Here is a 23,989-nt window from a genome sequence, read left to right as displayed (position 1 = left end):
CTGGCTTCACAGTGCTTTTCCTAACCGTCCAACACTCTGATTTTGTGTGGCCTGTTTAATTGCAGTGAAAATACTGGACCTTTTAAGTTCTCTTTCCTGTTCAGGGGCTTCATTTTTACCCTGTGATAAGTTATCCTTATGATCTTCACCGAGATCTACCTTTCCCTTTCCACGCAAGGATTTCTCTTTTCCCCAATTTCTATCCCTCATGGATTGAAATTGATTTTGGAAGCCAGATGTTGATTTATGGACCAACTCATTATCATCAAGTATTTCAACTGCTAATCTTGCCATTTTAACTCTCTGCTCTTTCACAAGTTCTCATTACTACAGAAAGTGAATTTTTGAACTCCTGTCCAAGTGCCAATTTCTGAAGTTCAAACTCCCTTTCTTTTTTTTTTCCTTTCCCCTCTCTCCTTTTTTCTCTCTCTCTCTCTCTCGTTTTTTCTTTGTGCTGCTGTAGCAATTCGTTCTTTTTCTCTTTCCTTTGCTTTTAATCGTAATTGAAACTGTTTCATTTCTGTTTCCCTTTCCTTGTCTTTTGCTTCTTACTCAATTTGCTTCATTTTCAATTGAATTGTAGCCATCTCTAAATATTTTGGTGGCATTTACAGCAAATTTTAAATGCTGAGCTATTGCTGTAATTACCTCTCCATTCCTCATGGAAGGAGGCAGCTCCAACCCCCAGCAGCTTAGCTTTAATCACCTTTTGCAAAACCTCCAAAGTCACTTCTTCCACTCCCAGAAAACTCTTGTTGACTGAGAGAGCCATTGCTATCCCAAACACTGTTTAAACCAGCCAACTCCAATACCGGAACAAATGACACTAACACCTACCACTCTCTTCCTTCAAGTCCAGCAACCCTAATCCCAAATCAGAACTGTATAACAAATCCCGCAAAGACCCCCCCCCCAATCTGTTATGGACCAGGCCAGATGCCACTCCACCCAGAAACATTTCAAAGAAGTAGTCCTGACCCTAACTTTGCTAGTTGTTTTAAGCAGGTATAACACGGATATTCCAGGAGGGATGCAGCTGGTCAAACCACATAGTTTCAAACAGAACAGAATTTATTTACAAGATTACCGAATGAAACACAAACAAAAGAAAACAGAATACAAATAATTTAACCTATTTGAAAACCCAACAGATCATCCCATTAATGATGCTGTTCCAAATACTGGCAACAATCCCAGAAACACCCCTTGGCACAAAAGGTAAAATCAAACACAGGGTCTTACAGGAGAGAAGTCAGAGAGAGAAAGTAAATCAAACCAGAGAAAACTGAGTTGGGAGAACTCATTGTCATTGTCCAAATGTTTTTTTTCTTAAAACTTAAAAGCCTTTTGCCTGAGGCAGTATCTGTTAGCTGTGATCAAACTGGCCCAAACTTAGACTTTTCGCAGTCTATGTCTTTTATAACCTCTTTCAAAATAAAAGCTAAGGGCACCATAACCTTGTTAAAGGAGCAGCATTATTACAGAATGTTCACTAGTGACTGCACAATGTTTAGCACATTCACCACCCTCAGATACTGAAGCAGTCCATGCCCAAATGCATCAAGGCCCTGACAAGTGGCACGTAACACTGATGCAACACAAATGCCAGTCAATAATCATCTCCAATAACCTGCATATTTGAAGAGCCTGTGCAGACACAAAGGGTCAAGCGGCCTCTTTCTGTACCCTAGTTCTGAGTCTGTGAGGTCAAAGTCTCATCATTGCCCCTTGACATTCAATAGCATTGCCATCACTGAATTCCCCCACTTTTAACATTCTGGGAGCTACCATTGAGTAGAAACTGAACTGGATTAGCCAAATAAATCATATGGCTACAAGAGCCATCAGAGGTTAGAAATCCTGCAATGAGTAACTCACCTCCTGATACCCCAAAGCCATTATCTATACAGCACAAGTCAGGATGGAATTCTCCCCATTGCCTGGATGAATCCAACAACATCCAGAACAAAAAAAAACACTTGACTGGTATCACGTCCATGAACATTCAGTCCTTCTATGACCAATGTTCTGTGTGTACCATCTACAGGGTGCATTGCAGAAATTCATTAAGGCTGCTCAGACAACACCTTCCAAACTGATGACCACCACCCTCAAGAAGGAGATGGGCAGCATATACTTGGAAACACCACCACTTGCAAGTTCCCCTCCAAGCCACTCAATATCATGACTTGGAACTATACCACCATTCCTTCACTGTTGCTGGGTCATTATCCTGAAACGCCCTCCCCAACATTCTGGGCCTGCCCAGAAAGCATGGACTATAGGCACTCAAGAAGGCAGCTCACCACCACCTTCTCAAGTCGAGAGTGTGGTGCTGGAAAAGCACAGCAGGTCAGGCAGCATCCAAGGAGAATGAAGAACTTATGCCCAAAGCGTCGATGCTGCATGACCTGCAGTGTTTTTCCGGCACCACACCCTCGACTCTGATCTCCAGCATCTGCAGTCCTCACTTTCTAGCATCTTCTCAAGGTTGATAAACGCTGACCAACCCAGTTACCATCCATTCCCCATAATTGAATGAATAAAAAAAAAACACCAAATTGATCTGCTTTGTTTGACTCTTTACGAGCTGCTGAGAGAGTAATGCCACTTTGGAATGATTTCTGAATGGATAGAAATTAATTTAGATAGTTTTTAATGATCATTTAAATGATTTATCAGTGTCCTTTAAGGGTTGCTCATTGATTCTGCATGTAGTACATAGAACATTACTGATGTTCCTCGGATGCTGCCTGATCGGCTGTGCTTTTCCAGCATCACACACTCGACATAGAACATTACAGCACAGTACAGGCCCTTTGGTCCTCAATGTTGCGCCAACCTGTGAAACCAATCTGGAGCTCATCTAACCTACACTATCCCATTATCATCCATATGTTTAACCAATGACCATTTAAATGCCCTTAAAGTTGGTGAGTCTACTACTGTTGCAAGCAGGGCGTTCCACATGCCTACTACTCTCTAAGTAAAAAAGCTACCTCTGACCTCTGTCCTATTTCTATCACCTCTGTATTTAAAGCTATAGCCCCTCATGCTAGCCATCACCATCAGAGGGAAAAAGCTCTCACTGTCCACCCTATCTAATCCTCTGATCATCTTATAAGTCTCTATTAAATCATTAGTAGGTACTGAAAGTCTGGGTATGGAAATTTTATCGGGTTTAGCAACAGCATAGGTATAGGGCCAGGGTGTGGAATGTGTGGCCATGATATGGGGTTGAACAGAGTGTAGTGAGGGGTGAGGGCTAGCAGCCTAACAAAAATGTTGTGGAATGGGTCAATGATGCAGCAGTGGGGCCAATTTTCTAATTGCATTCTCCCATACTGGGAGGTAGCAATAATCTCTATTCAGATGAAAAGAGTGTGGTGGGGCTGGGGGGACACTGCCAAGATGGTGGTTGGATCATGGATTCCTGATTGATATCTGAAAAACAAGAATCCATCCATTGGAATTTGATAATCAGTAGTGGGTTGAAGACAAGTTTCTATGTGACAGGATTTTGAAAATATAAGTTCTGATAAAGAAACTTGATCAACTTATCTTCATTCACCTATCCAGATCAGAAACACCAATCCCCAATATCTCTCTGCCTCCTTATAACAATCAATAGCTCCTAAAATAATCAGAACATTTGAATTCACAGCTTAGAAGACCAAACCAAGCTTTAATTGCACATTGCATGAAGAACTGCCTTGATTTGTAATGCTGCTCCAGATTTTCCGTTTTTTGTACTTGGAATGACATGAATTGTATTGCCACGGTCCTCTGTCAATTGTCTCTTTTCAAAGCTGAAGACTCCAAGTTCTCTTGTCTTTCAGTTGTGTTGCTCAGAACCAAGGCCTGCAGGCTTCCACTATGCAGCCTCCAGGACTTGGATGTTTTCCGTCTGTCTGGGTGACTAAACTCTCTGTCCATGTACTCTGACAGCGTTACTATCAGTTTCAGCGCCATTACATAATCTAACAGTGCTCAGACACATTCTAGCAGAGCTTGACCTTGCCTATATACACTCCAATTGGGATCACTGGACAATTATCAAAAGTAACTGTTGTTGCTTTTCTCCTTGTCCTCAGGTTAATAATAAGTCTGGGTCAGTTTACACCATTAACTCAACTTGGATTAATTAACATGGGATTAATTATGGGACCTTTCCAATCTGTGTAGCTCAATATCACACAAGCTGGTTCAGCTGACCACTGAGCCATCACTTTCAGAGTAGTTGAGCGATACTGTTTTTAACTAATGCAATGAAATTGTTAAAATTAGGTGCTGGTTCCTGTTCAACAAACATAAAAGAAAGATCAACTTGCATTTCTACAGCCTTTGTCACAACCTCTTGATGTGACAAAGCAGTCCATTGCCAGTGAATGATTTAAAGTATAATTACTGTTGTAGTGTTAGATAATGTGGCAGACTATTTGCACACAGTAAGCTCCCCTAAACAACAGTGTGGTCAAAACCACATAATCTGTTTATTGGTGATGTCAAGTGAGGTGTAATAATTGCAAACTCCACTGCTCTTGTGGCTACAAGTGAATGGGCATCAAAAATTAGCCGAGGCTGACTAATCTTAGCATTAACATCAGTGGCACGTAATAACAAGGACAGCAGTAATATCATTAAAGAGGTATAGGAACAGCAAGTGTCCTGTTTTGGATTGAGATGGGGTATAAATTTTTGGGTCACTGAGATCAGTTCTTTGGCAAGGGAGCTAGTATACACTTCAAGCCAGCATCATTTTACTTGCAAGTAGATTAGTTTTGCTTTGGAGGAAAGGTTAGACGGTAAGAAGTGAGAGAATGGTGTAGACAGGTTGGCAGACAAAGTAATTTTCAGATGTACAGAGAATAATAAGAAGTGGACATGTTGAAAGAAGTTAAACAGAGCAAGTTAGCACAGAAGAAATCAGGATGAGGAAGCCAAAAACAAAGTATCAAACTGGGAGAGCTAAATTAAATGACTGGGTTGTAAATACATTGTGTAAGAAACAATATTTTGGATATGGTATCACTGATGACAGTAGAAAATAACATCAGCAACCTGAATGGGCAACTGAGATAAGAAATGCAGGAAGGAAAGTATAGCCCAACTCAGCTGGACAAAGGTAGAGAGATATTGGAGCAGAGTTTGATGATCAACCATTTCAAAGACTGCTGAGAAATCAGAAATCAGGAAGACGAGTTTACCTTTGCCACAGTCAATTAGGGTATCATTTGTAACGTTTGGCACTGTGACAGAGGCAAAAAGCAGAGAAATTCAAACATTAAGTTGCAAGAAAGATGGGCATATGTTTGGGAGTAATGGCATATTCAAGGGTTATGGAAAGGAGCTGGACATTAGAGATGTAGTGGCATTTTGCAAGGAATGAACGGGTGAATTTTTTTTGACGAGGGTGGAGTTGAGGGTAAGTTTGTCGCAAAAGGACAGCACAAGGTGAGAAAACCATTAATAACATCAGCTAACATTGGAGCCAGGAAGGTGTTCAGTTTAGCAGGAATAGGGTTGAAAGTAGTAAGACTTAAAACAAAATCATGACACAATGACAATAACTAAAACATGATTTCAAGCTGGCTCAAGTTTAGAATCCAGCATCCCTGGGTGTTAAAACTATAACACAGAAATTGATTATTTGACCACCTGCTGTTTGCTGGTGTTTATACTCCATGGCTAATTGTCTTTCCTCAGCTTATCCGTGGATATGTGCCAAGATTCCCTTAAAAGGCACCAGTGCTTTTCACTTCAAGCATTCCATGTAACAGCAACTTCATATCCTCACTGCCTGTATATCAAAATTCACCTTTGATTCTTTACTTGAAGTGCTAGTGCCTTTCCTGTACTCAAGTCCCCTTGTTCTGGATCTGCCTTTTAGCTGAAATTGTTCCTCCATCTCTGCATTGTTGAACCCTTCGTCATTGTAAAAATTTTAGTCAGCCAAGAAGAGAGACCTGACCTGCTCTTTCCTCGTAATTGTGTCCTCTCACTGTGTGTGTGTGTGTGTGTGTGTGTGTGTGTGTGTAGCATCATCTTCCTGTTGTTTGAATTCAAGAATGATAAAGAAGAGAGTATCAATTCTGAACAGTATTACACTAAAGCAGAAGGATTTAAAACAAAATTCATCAAAATAAAAGCTTTTACACTAAATTGATAATGACAAGAATTTTCTTGCATTACTGTGGACATATTAAACAGAAAAGGAAAAGAAGGATGAAATTTCTGAAAAATTTAAGAGTCGAGAGATAAGTGATTCAGAACTAGTCTGGGTTTAAGTATAACCAGTCTACTTCAGGAAAGCCTGTCTGGAGCCTGAGGTTTCAGTCCATGACCAAGACCTGTCAGCAGTTCACTTATAACACCTTCCCCCTCCAAGCTGTCTATATTGACAATGTCACATGTAAGAATTACCAAAGCAAGTGTAGAGTTCAACCATTGATCAGGGAGTGAACAGGAGTAATTTTACCAAACTGACCTTCTATGGAACGGCAATGGACAACTGCTCGTCCTGCTCACTCTGCTGTATACATGTGAGATTTGGACTGTATATCAACCTCCAGGAAGCTGCACACTTGCACAAGCTCCCTAGAGAAGCTTTGAGGATCAGTTGGCAGAGAAAAATGCTACACTCCTAGGTGCTCAGCTCAACTGGCATGCCAAAAACCAACAGTAAATTTAGAAATCAGAACGGAGACTGGTTACGTAGCCAGAATGTCTGACACCCACTTACCAAAGTATATCTTCTTTGGAGAGCTCGTGTCTGCTGCAGATTCTCATAGTAGCCAAAGGTAGTGTTTTAAGGACATTTAAAAGGTTTCACTAAGGAGTTTTGATATCATCTTTAAGTGCTGAGAGAACCTCGTCCAGGATTGCTGGACCCAGTGCAATCAAATAAAATAAAAAAAATGTTGCTTCTTTCAAAAGCAAGGCAAAGAGAGAGCACAGGAGAGAAAATCCCAAGCAAATAACTCCTCCAAAACTGAATTATCAGCAGTATCCTATACCAGTTCCAATAGAAGGTTGCAGATGCAGTTTGGCCTCAGCAGTCACCTACAGCTTCGCCCGAGCAAATGCTCCATATACAATCATACAGCACAGAAACAGACCCTTCAGTCCAACTAGTCCATGCCGAACATAATCCCAAATTAAATTTGTCTCGCTTGCTCATGGCCCATGTTTCTCCAATTTTTTTGTATTCCTGTAGCGATCCAAACGCCTTTTCCACATTGTAATTGGACCCACATCCACCACTTCCGAAAGAGGTTCATTTCATACACAAACCACACACTGCGGAAAAAATTTCCCCCTCACGTATTTTTCAGATCTCGCTCCTCTGACCTTAAAAATGTGCCCCTAGTCTTACAACTACCCTTAACCTATCTATACCCTCGTTATTTTATAAACTTCAATTAGATCGCCTCTCAACCTCCTATGCTCCAGTGAAAAAAGTCCTGGCCTATCCAGACTTTCTTTATAACTCAAACCTTCCATACCTGGCAGCATCATAGTAAATGTCTTCTGAACCCTCTCCAGCTTAATAATATCTATCCAATATCTGGGCGACCAGAACTGGACACAGTATTTCTGAAGAGGCCTCACCAGTGTCCTGTGCAATCCCCAACATGATTTCCCAAATCCTATACTCAAAGGACTAAGCAATGAAGGCAAGTGTGCTAAATGCCTTTTTAACCACCCTACCTATACGTGATGCGAACTTCAAAGAATTACATAACTGAACCTGTAGGTCTCTCTGTTGTCCAACACTACCCAAGGCCCTGCCATTAATTGTATAAGTCCTACCATGTTTGTTGTACCAAAATGCAATACCTGTATCCAGATTTACTCTACCTGCCATTGACTCATTTGATCAAGATCCCTTTGTAATCTCAGAAAACCATGTTCACTGTCTACCTGCCACTAATTTTAGTGTCATCTGCAAACTTACTAGCTATGCCTTCTATACTCTCATTCAACTCATTTACATAAATAACAAATAACAAACAAAAGAGGACCCAGAACCGATCCCTGTGGGACACCGCTGGTCATAGGCCTTCAAAAAACAACCCTCCACCATTATTCTCTGTCTCCTGCCATTAAGTCAATTATGTATCCAATTGGCAAGTTCATGCTGAATCCCATGTGACCTAACTTTACTAATTAGTCTACCAAGTGGAATTTTATCAAAGGCTTTACTAAAATCTAAATAAACAATGCCTATTGCACTGCCATCATCAATCTTTTTGATAACTTGCTCAAAAAACTCCATCATGTTTGTGAGACGCTATTTTGCTCACATAAAACCATGTTGACTGTCATAGAGTCATAGAGATGTACAGCATGTAAACAGACCCTTTGGTCCAATCCATCCATGCCGACCAGATATCCCAACCCAATCTAGTCCCACCTGCCAGCACCCGGTGCATATCCCTCCAAACTCTTCCTATTCATATACCCATCCAAATCCCTCTTAAATGTTGCAATTGTACCAGCCTCCACCACATCCTCTGGCAGCTCATTCCATACACGTACCACCTTCTGCGTGAAAAAGTTGCCCCTTTGGTCCCTTTTATATCTTTCTCCTCTCACCCTAAACCTATGCCCTCTAGTCCTGGACTCCCCGACCCCAGGGAAAAGACTTTGTCTATTTATCCTATCCGTGCCCCTCATAATTTTGTAAACCTCTATAAGGTCACCCCTCAACCTCCGACGCTCCAGAGAAAACAGCCCCAGCCTGTTCAGCCTCTCCCTATGGCTCAGATCCTCCAATCCTGGCCACGCCCTTGTAATCTTTTCTGAACCCTTTCAAGTTTCACAACATCTTTCCGATAGGAAGGAGACCAGAATTGCACGCAATATTCCAACAGTGGCCTAACCAATGTCCTGTACAGCCGCAACATGACCTCCCAACTCCTGTACTCAATACTCTGACCAAGAAAGGAAAGCATACCAAACGCCTTCTTCACTATCCTATCTACCTGAGACTCCACTTTCAAGGAGCTATGAACCTGCACTCGTGCCTAATCAATGTTTGCATCTCTAAAAGTCAATGAATCCTATCTTTTAAAATCACCTCCAAAAATTTACTCACAACTGAAGTCAGTCTCTCAGATCTGAAGTACCCCAATTTCTCCTTGCAATCTTTCTTAAACAAAGATACAACATTATCCCCTTTCACAAGGTCGATGATGCAGTCCAGCGCAGCTCATCCACTTCCCGCATCTCCGCCCTCGAACCCCACCCCTCTAACTGCAACAAGGACAGAATCCCCCGGTCCTCACCTTCCACCCCACCAACCTCAGTATACACTGCATCATCATCATCCACCATTTCTGCCACTTACAAATGGACCCCATCACCAGAGAGATATTTCCCTCCCTTCCCATCTACAGTCCGTAAAGAGCATTCCCTCCACGGCTCTGTTCTCAGGTCCACACTCTCACCAACCCACCCTCCCCTCCCAGCATCTTCCCACGCCACTGCAAGAATTGCAAAATCTGTGCCCACACCTCCCCCACATCTCCGTCCAAGGCCCAAAAGGAGCCTTCCACATCCATCAGAGATTTACCTACAGTTCTACACATGTCATTTACTATATCCGTCGCTCCCAATGAGGTCTCCTCTACAGCGGGGAGACAGGACACCTACTTGCAGAATGCTTCAGGGAACATCTCCGGGACACATGCACAAAGCAACCCCACCACCCCATGGCCGAACACTTCAACTCCCCCTCCCACTCTGCTAAGGACGTGCAGGTGCTGGGCCTCTCCCATTGCCAAACCCTAACCACCTGGAGGAAGAATGCCTCACCTTCCGTCTTTTGACCTTTCAACCACACATGATTCATGTGAATTTCACCAGTTTCCTCATTTCTCCTCCCCCCACCTTACCTCCGGTCCAACCTTCCAACTCGGCACCAACTTCATGACCTGTCTTACCTGTCCATCTTCCTTCCCATCTATCCTCTCCATCCTCTTCTCCAACTTATCACCATTACGCCCACTTTCATCTACCTATCACACCCAAAAGCTACCTTTCCCCCAGAAACACCCCCCTCCCATTTATTTCTCTACCCCCTTGGCTCACAAGCCTCATTTCTGATGAAGGGCTTCTACCTGAAACATCAATTCTTCTGCTCCTTGAATGCTGCCTGACCTGCTGTGCTTTTCCAGCATCACACTCTCGACTCTGATCTCCAGCATCTGCAGTCCTCGCAGATACGACATTAGTCACCCTCCAGTCATCAGACACCTCACCCATAATTATATTTCTACAAGCTGTCTCACAGTTTCTTCCCTTACTTCCAAAACGTTCTGCGATACATTAGATCGTCCTGGAGTTTTATCCACCTTTATATTCTCTTAAGGTCTCGAAAACATGCTCTTCTGTAATGTAAAGTGTTTTTAAAACATCAAAATTTATTTCTCGGGATTCTCTAGCCTCAATTTCTTTCTCCACAGTTAAAACTCACACAACGCCAGATTATAGTCCAACAGGTTTAATTGGAAGTGCTTCCAATTAAACCTGTTGGACTATAACCTGGTGTTGTGTGAGTTTTAACTTTGTACATCCCACTCCAACACCGGCATCTCCAAATCATTTCTCCACAGTAAAATCTAATGCAAAATATTTATTTCCTATCTCTCCCATTTTCTGGGATTCAACAAAAAGACAGCCTCCTTGATCTTTAAGGGACTCTACCTCCTCTCTAATTACCCTCTTGCTCTTAATGTATTTGTAGGATCTATTTGGAATAGTATTTGCAGATAAGGTTAAGGATATTTCATAACCCTTCTTTGCCTTCCCAATTCCTTTCTTAAGAATGCCCCTACACACTTTATATTGATTAAGAGATTCAATTGAACCAAGTTCTCTCTATCCAAAATCAGATTCTCTTTTATTCTTGACTAGAGCCTCAATATCTTTATTCATCCATTGTTCCTTAATCATACCAACGTTACCATTCAATCTAACAGGAGCATAATGCCTGTGAACTCTCATCATCACACTCTTGAAAGCTTCCCACATGTCAGATGTCCTTTTACCTGCCACCAGTCTACTCCAATCAAATTTGAAAGTTCTTGTCTCATACCATTAAAGGTTGCCCTGCTCCAGTTAAAAACTTTAACTTTTATACAAGGTTTATCCTTTTCCATAACCATTTTGAAGCTAGTAGAAATATGATAGCTAGACCCAAAGTGTTCCTCCACTTTTACTTCAATCACCTGCCCTGTCTTGCTGCCCAAAGGAAGGTGTAGTTCTGTTCCTCTAGTAGGAGCACCTACATATTGATAAAAAAAAGTTTTCTTGAACACGTTTGACAAATTCTTCACCATCCAAATTTTTAACACTATGGTGGCCCAGTCAATGTTTGGAAAATTAAAATACCCCATTAGTATAATGTTATTATGCCTATATATATCTCTGAGATCTCCCTACATGATGAACATAATCATCTTTGCCTCAAAGACAATCATAACAGAATGTATAGTTTCGTTGTTTGGATTATAGATACTAACTTTTCATTGATGTTTACTTAATTAACTGACATTAACTTCCTGTGCTGCTGTTTTAGCTCCTGTTCCTGAAACATTACCCCAGACCTTTTCACTACACGTACAGTAACATTACAGATAAGTTGTTGTGTTTTTTGTTTCAGATTGTATATTCCTAGTCATCATAATCCACTGCATAAAACAGAAAATCCTCCCCACATGGTCAGCCCTATAGTGCTAATGACAAACACAGTAAATGCATAGAAAAATAAGAAAAAGAGGAGGTTACTCAGCCTCTAACACTTGTTCCACCATTGAAAGAGATCATGGATGATGTGCACTTTAACTCCTACATCCCTTAGATTCATGTTGACCAAAATAAATTATCAGTTTCCAATTTAAAACTCAAAGCCAATCTGCATCAATTGCTATTTACGGTAGAGTGTCCAAACTTCTACCACCTTTTGTGTGTAGGAGTATTACCCACCTTCACTCATAGTTCTAATTTTTGGATAAAAATGCCCCCAAACCCTAAATCTCTCACCCTGCAACCAATGGAAATTAATAACTTTCTACCTACCTTATTGCTTCATTCTAATGTCCTGGAAACCTCAATCAAATCATGTATTCAATCAAATTCCTGGGAATGGATCCCCCTAGCATTTCTGTGCAATCTGTCCTCAAAAGGTAACCCCTTGCAGCCCAGGGACTACTTTGGTAAATCTACAGTGCTTTCCGCGCATAGAAGCAAAGGCGTACAGGAATTTTAAAAAATTATTTGGTAAGGTATCACACCAGAGATTTTGCAAAGATAACACCTGGAGTGAAGGAATATGGCCACATGTAGAAACCTATTCGTCAAAAAAGTTAAAAAGTAGATAGATGCAAAAAGAAGTTTGTTGAACTCCAAAACAACACAAGGGAAATGATGGACTTTTATATAAGTGATAGCAGGAATTCATAATTTGCATGTGTGGAAAGGTGATTTTGCCATATTTATATGAACAGGTTGTAAAGCAGTCAAAGACAGAGTCAGTGCACTGAGTAGAATTCCTATCAGTTTATTCTGTTGGCTCCCCCTTTTCCCACCAAATGAATGTTTTATTAAAGGCTTGGCTGTGATATTCCAGCAGTCAAATAACCTGCCAAGACACGCTGATTAGTCTCACATGAAGGATTAGCTAGTTCATTGAGATACTGGAGGGAAGCCAGTGCCAGTGGAACTGTGCCTGAACGTGAGTGGCTCTCCTCAGAAAAGGGAGACAGAAAATGAAAGTGAGAATTATAAACTGCAGACTTTTTTTCTTGAGGTTTAACAGAAAGTTGACCTCACTTTTTCCACGTACGCCTGCCAGTCTTTGGGCTCATCTCCTTTGGGATGAGTGCAGGTGCACAGTGCTGCCTTGTTACTCTGCCTGCTGTAACCATTGCAGACGGTGGAGGAAACTGGCAGTTATTATATGTGAGAAGCAGAAGTTTATTCATCTGTGCAAGGAAAAATCAAAATCCAAAGGAAACAATTTCTTTTTTTACTTTTTTTCCCCAATTCTTGAACACAGTGGGTTGTGTTGGTGGGGTGATTGGTAAAGCTTCCACTTCTGTGGATGGGGGAGCTTTGTGACTCAGCACCGTTTTGCTGCTATGTTTTCCAGTCAGAATCCTGTCTAGCTACCTTTCCTCCAGTTTCTCCTAGGAATACTAATGTCAATGAAAGCTATTTCACTGTTGTCCAATTCTGATTTCACTGTTGATGCTGTTCAGACCACCTCATTCCATTACTGATTGCAGATTTGTGATCTCTACATATGCTCATTCTGCTGTAGGGGGGCCCTCTCTTCCATTGCCTTGCACCACTCTCCCTCTTTGCAGTTCAGCAGCAGGTACCACATTGTTGTCTAGATGATGATGTCTAGAACTCAGAGACGCATCCACATTACCATCCATCTGTTTTCTCAACCTCTTCAAAGATTCCTTTGACATTTCATTTATAGAGTCATAGAGATGTACAACATGGAAACAGACCCTTCGGTCCAACCTGTCCATGCCGACCAGACATCCCAACCCAATCTAGTCCCACCTGCCAGCACCCAGCCCATATCCCTCCAAACCCTTATTATTCGTATACCCACCCAAATGCCTCTTAAATGTTGCAATTGTATCAGCCTCCACCACGTCCTCTGGCAGCTCATTCTATACACATACCACACCCTGCATGAAAACATTGCCCCTTAGGTCTCTTTTATATCTTTCCCCTCTCATCCTAAACCTATGCCCTCTAGTTCTGGACTCCCAGACCCCAGGGAAAAGACTTTGCCTATTTATCCTACCTTGCCCCTCATAATTTTGTAAACCTCTATAAGGTCACCCCTCAGCTTCCGACGCTCCAGGGAAAACAGCCCCAACCTGCTCAGCCTCTCTCTATAGCTCAAATCCTTCAACCCTGGCAACATCCTTGTAAATCTTTTCTGAATCCTTTCAAGTTTCACAACATCTTTCCGATAGGAAGGAGACCAGAATTGCACGCAATATTCCAACAGTGGCCTAACCAATGTCCTGTACAGGCGCAACGTGACCTCCCAACTCCTGTACTCAGTACTCTGACCAATAAAGGAAAGCACACCAAACGCCGCCTTCACTATCCTATTTACTTGCGACTCCACTTTCAAGGAGCTATGAACTTTCACTCCAAGGTCTCTTTGTTCAGCAACACTTCCTAGGACCTTACCATTAAGTGTATAAGTCCTGCTAAGATTTGCTTTCCCAAAATGCAGCACCTCGCATTTATCTGAATTAAACTCCATCTGCCACTTCTCAGCCCATTGGCCTATCTGGTCCAGATCCTGTTGTAATCTGAGGTAACCCTCCTCGCTGTCCACTACACCTCCAATTTTGGTGTCATCTGCAAACTTACTAACTGTACCTCTTATGCTCGCATCCAAATCATTTATGTAAATGACAAAAGGTAGAGGACCCGGCACCGATCCTTGTAGCACTCCACTGGTCACAGGCTTCCAGTGTGAAAAACAACCCTCCACCACCACCCTCTGTCTTCTACCTTTGAGGTGTTTGGATCTGTAGGAAAATCTCTGTCAGATGTGGAAAGATTCTTTGGGGCCTTGAACGGAGGTGAGGGGAGAGGTGTGGGCACAGGTTTTACACCTGTTGCGGTGGCAAGGGAAGGTGCCAGGAGTGGAGGGTTGGTGGGGTGGCATGGACCTAGCGAGGGAGTCGCAGAGGGAATGGTCTGTGTGGAATGCAGATAAGAATGGGGAGGGAAATATAACTCTGGTGGTGGGGTCTGATTTTAGTTGGCAGAAATGGTGAAGAAATATGTGCTGTATCCAGAGATTAATGGGATGTGGATGAGGACCGGGGGTTCTATCCTTGTTGCGGTTGGAGGTGTGGAGTTTAAGGGTGGAGATGCAGGAAGTGGAGGAGATGCACTAGAGGGCATTTTTGACCATGTCAGTGGGAAAATAATCAAATCAAGGCCCTTCCTATCATCAAATCACCCACTATCCACATCCTGGAGGGGGTCACCTTTAACCAGAAAGTGAAGTGGGCTCACTATATAAATCGTGGTCATAAGAGTAGGTCAGAAGCTTTGAATCCTGCACAGAGTAACTCACCTCCTGACTCCCACAACCTGTCTGTTATCTACAAGAAACGCATAGGAATGTGATGGAACCCTCCTAACTTGGCTGGTTGCATGCAGCTCCCACCACACTGAAAAACTTTATATTTGCAGATATTGCCTGTGCATCATTTCTATACCTGCACTGATCTTGCTCAATGTCCATGCTTGCCAACTCTAATGCTTATGGTCCTTTGTGGACAGTGATTAATTGCATGCTTATGTTCATCCATCTCCAGAATCGCCGGTGTTGGACTGGGGTGTACAAAGTTAAAAATCACACAACACCAGGTTATAGCCCAACAGGTTCAATTGGAAGCACTAGCTTTCAGAGCACTGCTCCTTCATCAGGTGGTTGTCAACGCTCCGAAAGCTAGTGCTTCCAATTAAACCTGTTGTGTGATTTTTAACTTTGTACATCTCCAGAATGTTTGTATTTCCATAGTGTCAGTTTCCATAGTGTAAACCTCCTATAGCCACATTAATGTATACCACATTTCCAGCTTTCCTGTCTATTTCAATCTTAATGCAACAACACTATCAACTTACATTTATGTAGCATTGACCTAGTGAAACATCCAACAATGTTTTGTGCATGAATATTCAACCAACATTTGACAGCATGCCACAAGGATATGCTATATCAAGCTTGGTTGATGAGGTTGAATCTGAGCAATAATTTAAAGGAGAGATGCAGTCAGGTGCAGAGGTTTAGAGAGGGAAGTTTACTTCACCACTGCCATTATTCTTAAACAACGCCATTCATCTTAGAATGAGATAGCATCAAAGAATCCTCTTTAAGATCTTAACACCTTTCCTAATGCCAAAAATGAATACAGTGCTCTAGCAAAGACTATCTATATTTGTTTGACAATACCATTATAGAAAAGTAAAATGATACTGTACAGAAGGAAATCTGTTGTACCAATGCACATACTTAAAAAGTGTTTTATAGAAGTTATTCATAACTTCTTTGCTATTGTTCTCTATGGTTATGCTGAAGCCAAGGATCCCATGTGCTTTATTAGTATTCTGAACTTCTGTTGCAACCTTCAAACATTTGTGTGCGTGCATCACCAAGTCTCTGTGTCCCTGCACCTCTTTTAAAATTGTACTCTACTATTCTTCAAAATAGTGCTATGTAGTCACTTACTTTCACCTGACAGGACAGATGACTCCTCAGTTTAATGTCTCATTGAAAGAAAGCCCCTCTGACAATGCAATACTCCCTCAGTACTGCACTGGGAAATGTCAACCTAGGATATACCTGCTCAAGTTTTTGGAGTGGGACTTGAACCAAACATTTTGTGATTCAAAGGCAAGAATGCTATTAACTACACCACTGGTTGAAAAGAACGTGTTAGCATTTCCTGTTTAACACTGTTTCAGTCAATAGCTAAGCAAATTTCTCTCAAATAGATTTTCAAACTTCTACTTATGAATACTTGCATTTGTTGCACCTATACAACCTTTCAAAGATGTGTAGGAGTAAGTATGAAAGCAGAACCATGCATAAAGGTAAAATTAAAAACAGGTGAATAAACTAAATCCCCAAGTGGTAAAGGAAAAACGCATGTCAAATCTGAAGATTAAAATTTAAGGCAACCTTCCAAGTATAAAAATGTGCAGTCTGTCACAGAATTGACATTATACTATGACAGTCTGTCAGATTGAGAACTTTTTATTTTTTTTTCCCATTGTTTCTTTTTAAATAAAAACATGTTTGCATTGATGACAAAAGGCCACCTCATTTCCCATGGCTTACTGGAATTGTCACCAGCTGCCCATCGTGACACAGGTTTGGATGTTGTGTGAGCTTTGCATCTTGGAACATAGTCACGTCTGCTCACCAAATGTAGCCTCCTGAGAATTTCTTTGCGATTCATCACCTCTGGTGGTTGACTAGCCAGATGGACACTAAACACAAGTCATTCAGTTCCATCGAAGCATCCTGATACTCGTTAAAAAGACCAGAGTGGCTTTTCCTCGCAAGCAAGTTTGAATTAATCCACCTCCACGTGAAATTAATTTAGGTTTAAAACATAATTGTAACTGTACTGTGGGTATATGGATCTTATCCAGCAGTGGGAGATAATTAAAGCTTTAGAATTGTGGCAAGGAGCAGTTAATTTAGTATTTTGTAATCCAAAAAGCCTGTGTTTTTAACTCAGAGTCTCCATATCTTTTTCGGTGTATGTATTCTGTTCTTTTACCATCTGTCATTTTCTAAGACAGATGTGAAATTTAAAGAAGTTTTTTTTAAAAATACTGCACCACAGGTTATTATTATTTTGTAGCTCTGTCTTCTTTGGATTTCTCTATGCCATGTATTGTGCCTAACTAAGAAGACAGAATGAGTTATCATAAAGCTGAGGCACTGATAAGTAGTCAGCCATGATACCCTGGGTCTCTAATATTTTCCCTTCTTGCATGTGACTGAGCGTCAGTCTCAATGTTAACCCCATAAAGTGACTCAGAAGGGAGTGAGGGCACATTCTAACTGTGCATATCCAGTAATTTGGAGCACTGGGCACAGACCCAAGGCAATTTCATTATTTTTTTCCCTTGGTCAAATGCTTTACCTTTCAGTTTTCCATTCTTTTTCATTTTTATTTTGAAGCTAGCTATTTTGGGTCTGTTTCTTATGTTGTTCCCCAGCCATTAAGTTAATTGCTTACCTCTCTTCATTTCTAGATTTAGATCCTGCTTAACCCCTATCCAATTTGCACTAATGACTATACTGATCTAGAAAGCACCCACGTTCGGGACACCACCCATGCCCTCCACCACCTCCCAGATTTTCGCTTCCCCGGTCCCCAACGCCTTATCTTCACCATGGACATCCAGTCCCTGTACACCTCCATCCCCCATCATGAAGGACTCAAAGCCCTCCGCTTCTTCCTTTCCCGCCGTACCAACCAGTACCCTTCCACTGACACCCTCCTTCGACTAACTGAACTGGTCCTCACTCTGAACAATTTCTCATTCCAATCCTCCCAATTCCTCCAAACCAAAGGAGTAGCCATGGGCACCCACATGGGCCTCTTCGTCGGATATGTGGAACAATCCATCTTCCGCAGCTACACTGGCACCACCCCTCACCTTTTCCTCTGCTACATCGATGACTGTATCAGCGCTACCTTGTGCTCCCACGAGGAGGTTGAACAGTTCATTCACTTTACCAACACCTTGCACCCCGACCTCAAATTTACCTGGACCATCTCAGACTCCTCCCTCCCCTTCCTAGACCTCTCCATTTCTATCTCGGGTGACCGAATCAACACGGACATTTACTATAAACCGACCAACTCCCACAGCTACCTAGACTACACCTCCTCCCACCCTGCCCCCTGTAAAAACACCACCCCATATTCCCAACTCCTTTGTCTCCGCCACATCTGCTCCCAGGAGGACCAGTTCCAATACCGTACAACCAGATGGCCTCCTTCTTCAAAGACCGTAATTTCCCCCAGACGTGATCGGTGATGCTCTCCACCGCATCTCCTCCACTTCCCGCTCCTCTGCCCTGGAGCCCCGCCCCTCCAATTGCCACCAGGACAGAACCCCACTGGTCCTCACCTACCACCCCACCAACCTCCATATACAGCGTATCATCCGTCGTCATTTCTGCCACCTCCAAATGGACCCCACCACCAGGGATATATTTCCCTCCCCTCCTCTATCAGCGTTCCGAAAAGACCACTCCCTCCGTGACTCCCTCGTCAGGTCCACACCCCCCACCAACCCAACCTCCACTCCCAGCACCTTCTCCTACAACCACAAGGAATGCAAAACTTGCGCCCACACCTCCCCCCTCACTTCCCTCGAAGGCCCCAAGGGATCCTTCCATATCTGCCACAAATTCACCTGCACCTCCACACACATCATTTACTGCATCCGCTGCACCTGATGTGGCCTTCTCTATATTGGGGAGACAGGCCGTCTACTTGCGGAACATTTCAGAGAACACCTCTGGGACACCCGGACCAAGCAACCCGACCACCCCATGGCTCAACACTTTCAACTCCCCCTCCCACTCCACCAAGGATATGCAGGTCCTTGGACTCCTCCATCGCCAGACCATAGCAACATGACGGCTGGAGTAAGAGCGCCTCGTCTTCCGCCCAGGAACCCTCCAACCACAAGGGATGAACCCAGATTTCTCCAGTTTCCCCATTTCCCCTCCCTTCACCTTGTCTCAGTCCCAACCCTCGAACTCAGCACCACCTTCCTAACCTGCAATCTTCTTCCTGACCTCTCTGCCCTCACCCCCACTCCGTCCTATCACCCTCACCTTGACCTCCTTCCACCTGTCGCATTTCCAACGCCCCTCCCCCAAGTCCCTCCTCCCTAACTTTTATCTTAGCCCTCTTGGCACACTTTCCTCATTCCTGAAGAAGGGCTTATGCCCGAAACGTCGATTCCCCTGCTCCCTGGATGCTGCCTGACCTGCTGCGCTTTTCCAGCAACACATTTTCAGCTCTGATCTAGAAAGCAGTCCAAAACATAGTTTAACCTCACTTCCCAACTTACTCTAATGTACTTTTGGATAACTAGTCGTCTATTATTGTTTCCTGTTATGCCTGCCTTATCCTCATTCCTTTCCAATGGTTGACCTGTGATATGCTCCCAGTGCATTTTTGTAGGGGTAACAAACTTCATTTATGTAGAGGGAGAAGCTGGGACTTTTCTCTTCAGTCAAGAAAAGGTTAGGGGAGTGATTAAAGTAAAGGGGAGTTGTGACAGAGTAAATGCAGAGGAACTGTTTTAGCTGGCAAGAGTGACTGTGAAATACATGACAAAATAACTGGCAAAGAAACTAGAGGGGAGATGTGGACAAAACATTTTTGTACAGCACGTTATTGTGATCTGGAATGCACTGCCTGAAATGGCAGTGGAAGCTGACTCAGTGGTAATTTTCAAAAGGGATGAATGTTTGAAGGGGAAAGATTTGTATGACTGAGAAAAAAACAGGCCTTCCCTCTGAATGTGTGGACCACACACTCTCATTTGGTGTTGGCCACCAAATACCAAAGGTTTCAGAAGAAATAGGAAAGATAACTTGGGAGGAAAATTATATTCTGAAATGTCTTGTTGAATATATGTAGTAATTACTTAAGCTACATTAAATAGAAATTGTCCCTTTTGTTTACTTTTCGATTGTTAGGTGTTATTTTATAATAAATAGGATATTTTGATAACATAAGTTATGTTGGGAAAAGTACTATGTTTTTTTATAACTATTTCAAGCATCTAGATAATGGTTCAGATGTGAATATGTGTGTGATTGTTCAGACCTGCAGGAAGTGCATTGAGAGATGGATGAGTATCAGCAAGCTGTCAATTGCTGCCTTGGCCTGTATGGGCTCTGCCACTTCTCCAGACTTGTCTTCACTCCACCCAAGATCCTGGTTTGGAGAGGTAGAACCGTGGCAATTGAATGTGCTTGCTCCTATTAGCTGCGGGATATTTAACAAGTGCCTGCCACTACCATCCCCCGCCCTCCGCTAGTTGTCTACTTTCTCGCTGTGACTTTGATATCTCTCTCTCTCTCTCTCTCATTCTCCCTTTTGCCTTCTCCTTCTGCTCTCTGGATGCAGCCAAACGTAAAGCATGGAAACTAAACCGTGTAGGTAGCTTGCGAAACATATACAGCAGCAGCAGCACCAGCACCAACACAGAAGGTAATTAATCCAAGAGGAACACCAACTTAAACCTGATCACCCAGTAGAAATTGGTATTAGTTTGCCTGGAGCATACTTGCCTACTTGTGTGGGCTTTTATTCTGTTTGTGTTTTGTTTTTGTTTTATTAAACTGCTTCATTTATGTCATACATGTTCCTTTTTTCTTTACTTAAATTCTGACCTTTCCTCTAGCCGTGGAATAGTGATGTTTAAATTACTTCAAGAAACCCATTTTCCATTCTCACCAGTGCCCCCCTTCCTCCCTACCCCCTTTTTGTACATGTTGGCATTCGATGTAATATTTTTCAAGTTATTGCAGTTTAAGGTGCAAGTAGCAGGTGTAATGATCTGTGGCAAAATACAATCGTGTGCTGTGACATTTAAGTACAGTATTTAATTTGTTTTGCGAAACATTGCCTGTAATGCTCTTTGTAGCTGGCCTCCAATCCAGAGCTGGTGCATGCTAGGTTATTTGCATGTTCAGGTGCTTTATAGTCTATGCCTGTTATTCTGCACTGCTGAAGGTCAGCCAAGTCAAAGTTCATAAATTGACTTGAAATGCTTTCAGCAAAGGCAGCAATCACATGTTTGTTTAATAGAAGATTGAGTTTTTTCATTTGTACACGAAAATTATAAATTAGTTTCTTTCTTTATACAAAATGTCAAGAGGCCAATTTATTCAACTGCCCGAAATCCATTTCAAGGCATTTTAATACATGTAGTCCTGGAATTGTATATGATATACAGAATGCAAAGTTGGTCACATTCCAGTAAGCCAACCAGTTGAGTGCTGTTGTCAGTTTAAAAGGAAAACGAGTGGGTCAGATAATCGTGGTGCTGTTGCCATGTTACTTACAGACAACGTCAGTGAATGGTTTTAATTTAATTTTTTCCTGACAATGTTTTTTTTAACATGTAAAGTTCTATCACAATGAATGGAGCCTGAGGCCCTCAGTGTATGGTATTTTTTTATAAGCCATAAACTTGTATTTGAAATTGTAATTTTCATTGCTTTTAAATAATTGATTCTGATTTGTTTTGGAAACATTTTTTGTTATATAATACAGCTTCTGTTTTATCACCAATTGGCATTGAATAAATCTATGCTGTAAAGTGTGGAGTCAGCCACAAGTGATTGAAGTCCCATTGTTACTGGGTGCCCCCAGCAGGAATTTAAATGTCAGTATTTGCTCAGCCTTTTGCTTAAAAAATGCATTACTGCATCACAAATGATTAGAGAATTTCAGCATTAGTGATTGTTGTTACGTTTCAGCAAAAATATACTCAGCTCTGACATTTCACTGCTCTCACATGAACTTTTACATTGACATGAGACCTGTTGCCTCCACCTATACTATCATTAGAACTGTCTAAAGAGGGAGTGTGTATGGAATCGTACAGCACAAAAATAGACTATTTAGTCCAAATTCAACCACTTGTTGAGTTCTCTGCCCAAAGGCAGGTCCGACCCGCAACATCGCGATCTCCTCCGTGGGCAGGGCAAGGAAGCAGCTCTCGAATCCACCGCAGGCAGAGCAGGGATTGAACTCTCTGCTGTTGGCACAAATCTAATCCACTCCTCTCTTCTCCTTCCCACCCTGAACCCTCTCCCCATACGCCAACCTCGAGGGGTTTGAGTTGCTGTGGCAGCCAACGTTTGTATTTGCATGTTAATAGCATAGAGCTAGGGACAGTGGTAGTAGAAGCTCCGATTTCTTACCATTTCATAACTGACTAGTCGCCTTTCTAACCTTTACCACTGGCCATTGGCAGATTTTGGATTTCCAGGTTGAAACGTGACCCTGTTTGGCCTGGTTAGGAAAGCAGATTCCTTGGCCATCAAGTCCTGGAGTGGGGATTGAACCCAGACTTTTTAGCTCTGAGCCAGGGTCACAATGAGTCTTGCCATTGAGTTTGCCACTGAGCAGGGAACTGGCAAAGATATATATTTATACCCTGAGCTTCCGATTGTCCCATCAGCAGAAACATCTTCCGTGAGTCCATCTAAAACTGTTTTAGAATTTTGAACACCTTTAGCATGTTTCCCCTCAGCTTTCATTTTTTTTTAGAGAAATGCGCTACAGCATGTTCACCATTTCTTGATAGTTGTTGTTTTTCAGACTTGGCATCATCCTTTAAGTCGCCTTTTCACTTTCTCCAGTCATTCTGTGTGTCTTCAAATGTAATATGTTGTACAAAATGATGAAAATACTCAAGTACTCCTGCAAAGCCTGAAATAGTGCTCAAGGAAGCTTGCAACCCCTCTGCTTTTTGAGAAGTAAAAAACTTCTCTCCATATTCTGTTCTTTAATTGTCCAGATGCTGTTTGTGACTTTCCTTTTAAATTATATGCAGGAGTGAGTAATCTTCTGATGGCCTTTAATGTTAGCTATCGGGTTGCAAGGCACTCCTTTGAAACTAGTCAACTTTTCAAAGCTGCTTCTGAATGATACCAGTAATTCCTAATTATGCTTCTGTTGTCTCTGTAATAGATGATGAAAAAACAGGGGTCAATTTTCTTCTCGTAATCACTTCCAAATGTTAACCCTCCTCTTTAACTGTTTAACTTCTGATCCCAATATAATCTAATCGACATGTTAGACTCATTAGCCAGTGAAAGTTCAGTTGTTAAATTTCACTTGGGGAACCCAGTCTTATTCCAAAGTTTTCTTAACCCTTAGTGTGCTTTACTCTGAATACTGTCTCATTAACGGTTTGTTGACCTATTGGCCATATGCTCCTGCATTTTCTCTCTGACCTTTACTGACTCCAAATTGACTCTCAAAGTATGCAGATTGAAGCAATTTGCAAAAAAAAGGCCTTGAGTTCAAGCAAGTGTTAACAAGCTCCCACATCCCAGCCGACCACCACTGCCTACCGTAGCTGTGTTTCTCCGCTTATTCAAGCTATTACTTTTTGTTTCCTTTACAGAGCAAGAAGAGAATTTTGAGTTTATCATCGTGTCTCTGACAGGCCAGACCTGGCATTTTGAAGCTGCCTCTTATGAGGAAAGGGACGCGTGGGTCCAAGCAATTGAAAGTCAGATTCTGGCTAGTTTGCAATCCTGCGAGAGCAGCAAGAACAAGGTGATTTTCCTGAGCTCCTCTATTTTACTTGGTTTACTGACAATGCTCCACTATCACATGCACTGTAACTGCTTCCTCTC

General features: G+C 42.2%; 1 protein-coding gene across 7 annotated transcripts in view; it reads left to right on the top strand.

Moving 5' to 3' along the window:
• The window catches only part of agap1 (ArfGAP with GTPase domain, ankyrin repeat and PH domain 1), a 759,171-nt gene that overhangs the window by 652,609 nt on the left and 82,573 nt on the right, over nt 1–23,989 (top strand). For 4 of the 7 annotated variants that reach the window (XM_072578526.1, XM_072578525.1, XM_072578522.1 and 1 more), the window contains one exon: nt 23,755–23,909. In XM_072578526.1, coding sequence (XP_072434627.1) covers nt 23,755–23,909 — 155 coding nt within the window. Of the gene's footprint in view, nt 1–20,738; nt 20,823–23,754; nt 23,910–23,989 lie in introns of all 7 variants that reach the window. The other 3 variants (XM_072578524.1, XM_072578523.1, XM_072578521.1) reach the window with 1 other exon arrangement.

This window comes from Chiloscyllium punctatum, chromosome 10 (genome assembly GCF_047496795.1).
Source record: "Chiloscyllium punctatum isolate Juve2018m chromosome 10, sChiPun1.3, whole genome shotgun sequence".
Classification (NCBI taxonomy): domain Eukaryota; kingdom Metazoa; phylum Chordata; class Chondrichthyes; order Orectolobiformes; family Hemiscylliidae; genus Chiloscyllium; species Chiloscyllium punctatum.
Note: the sequence above shows the minus strand (reverse complement) of the source record. Positions and strands in the feature narration are given on the sequence as shown.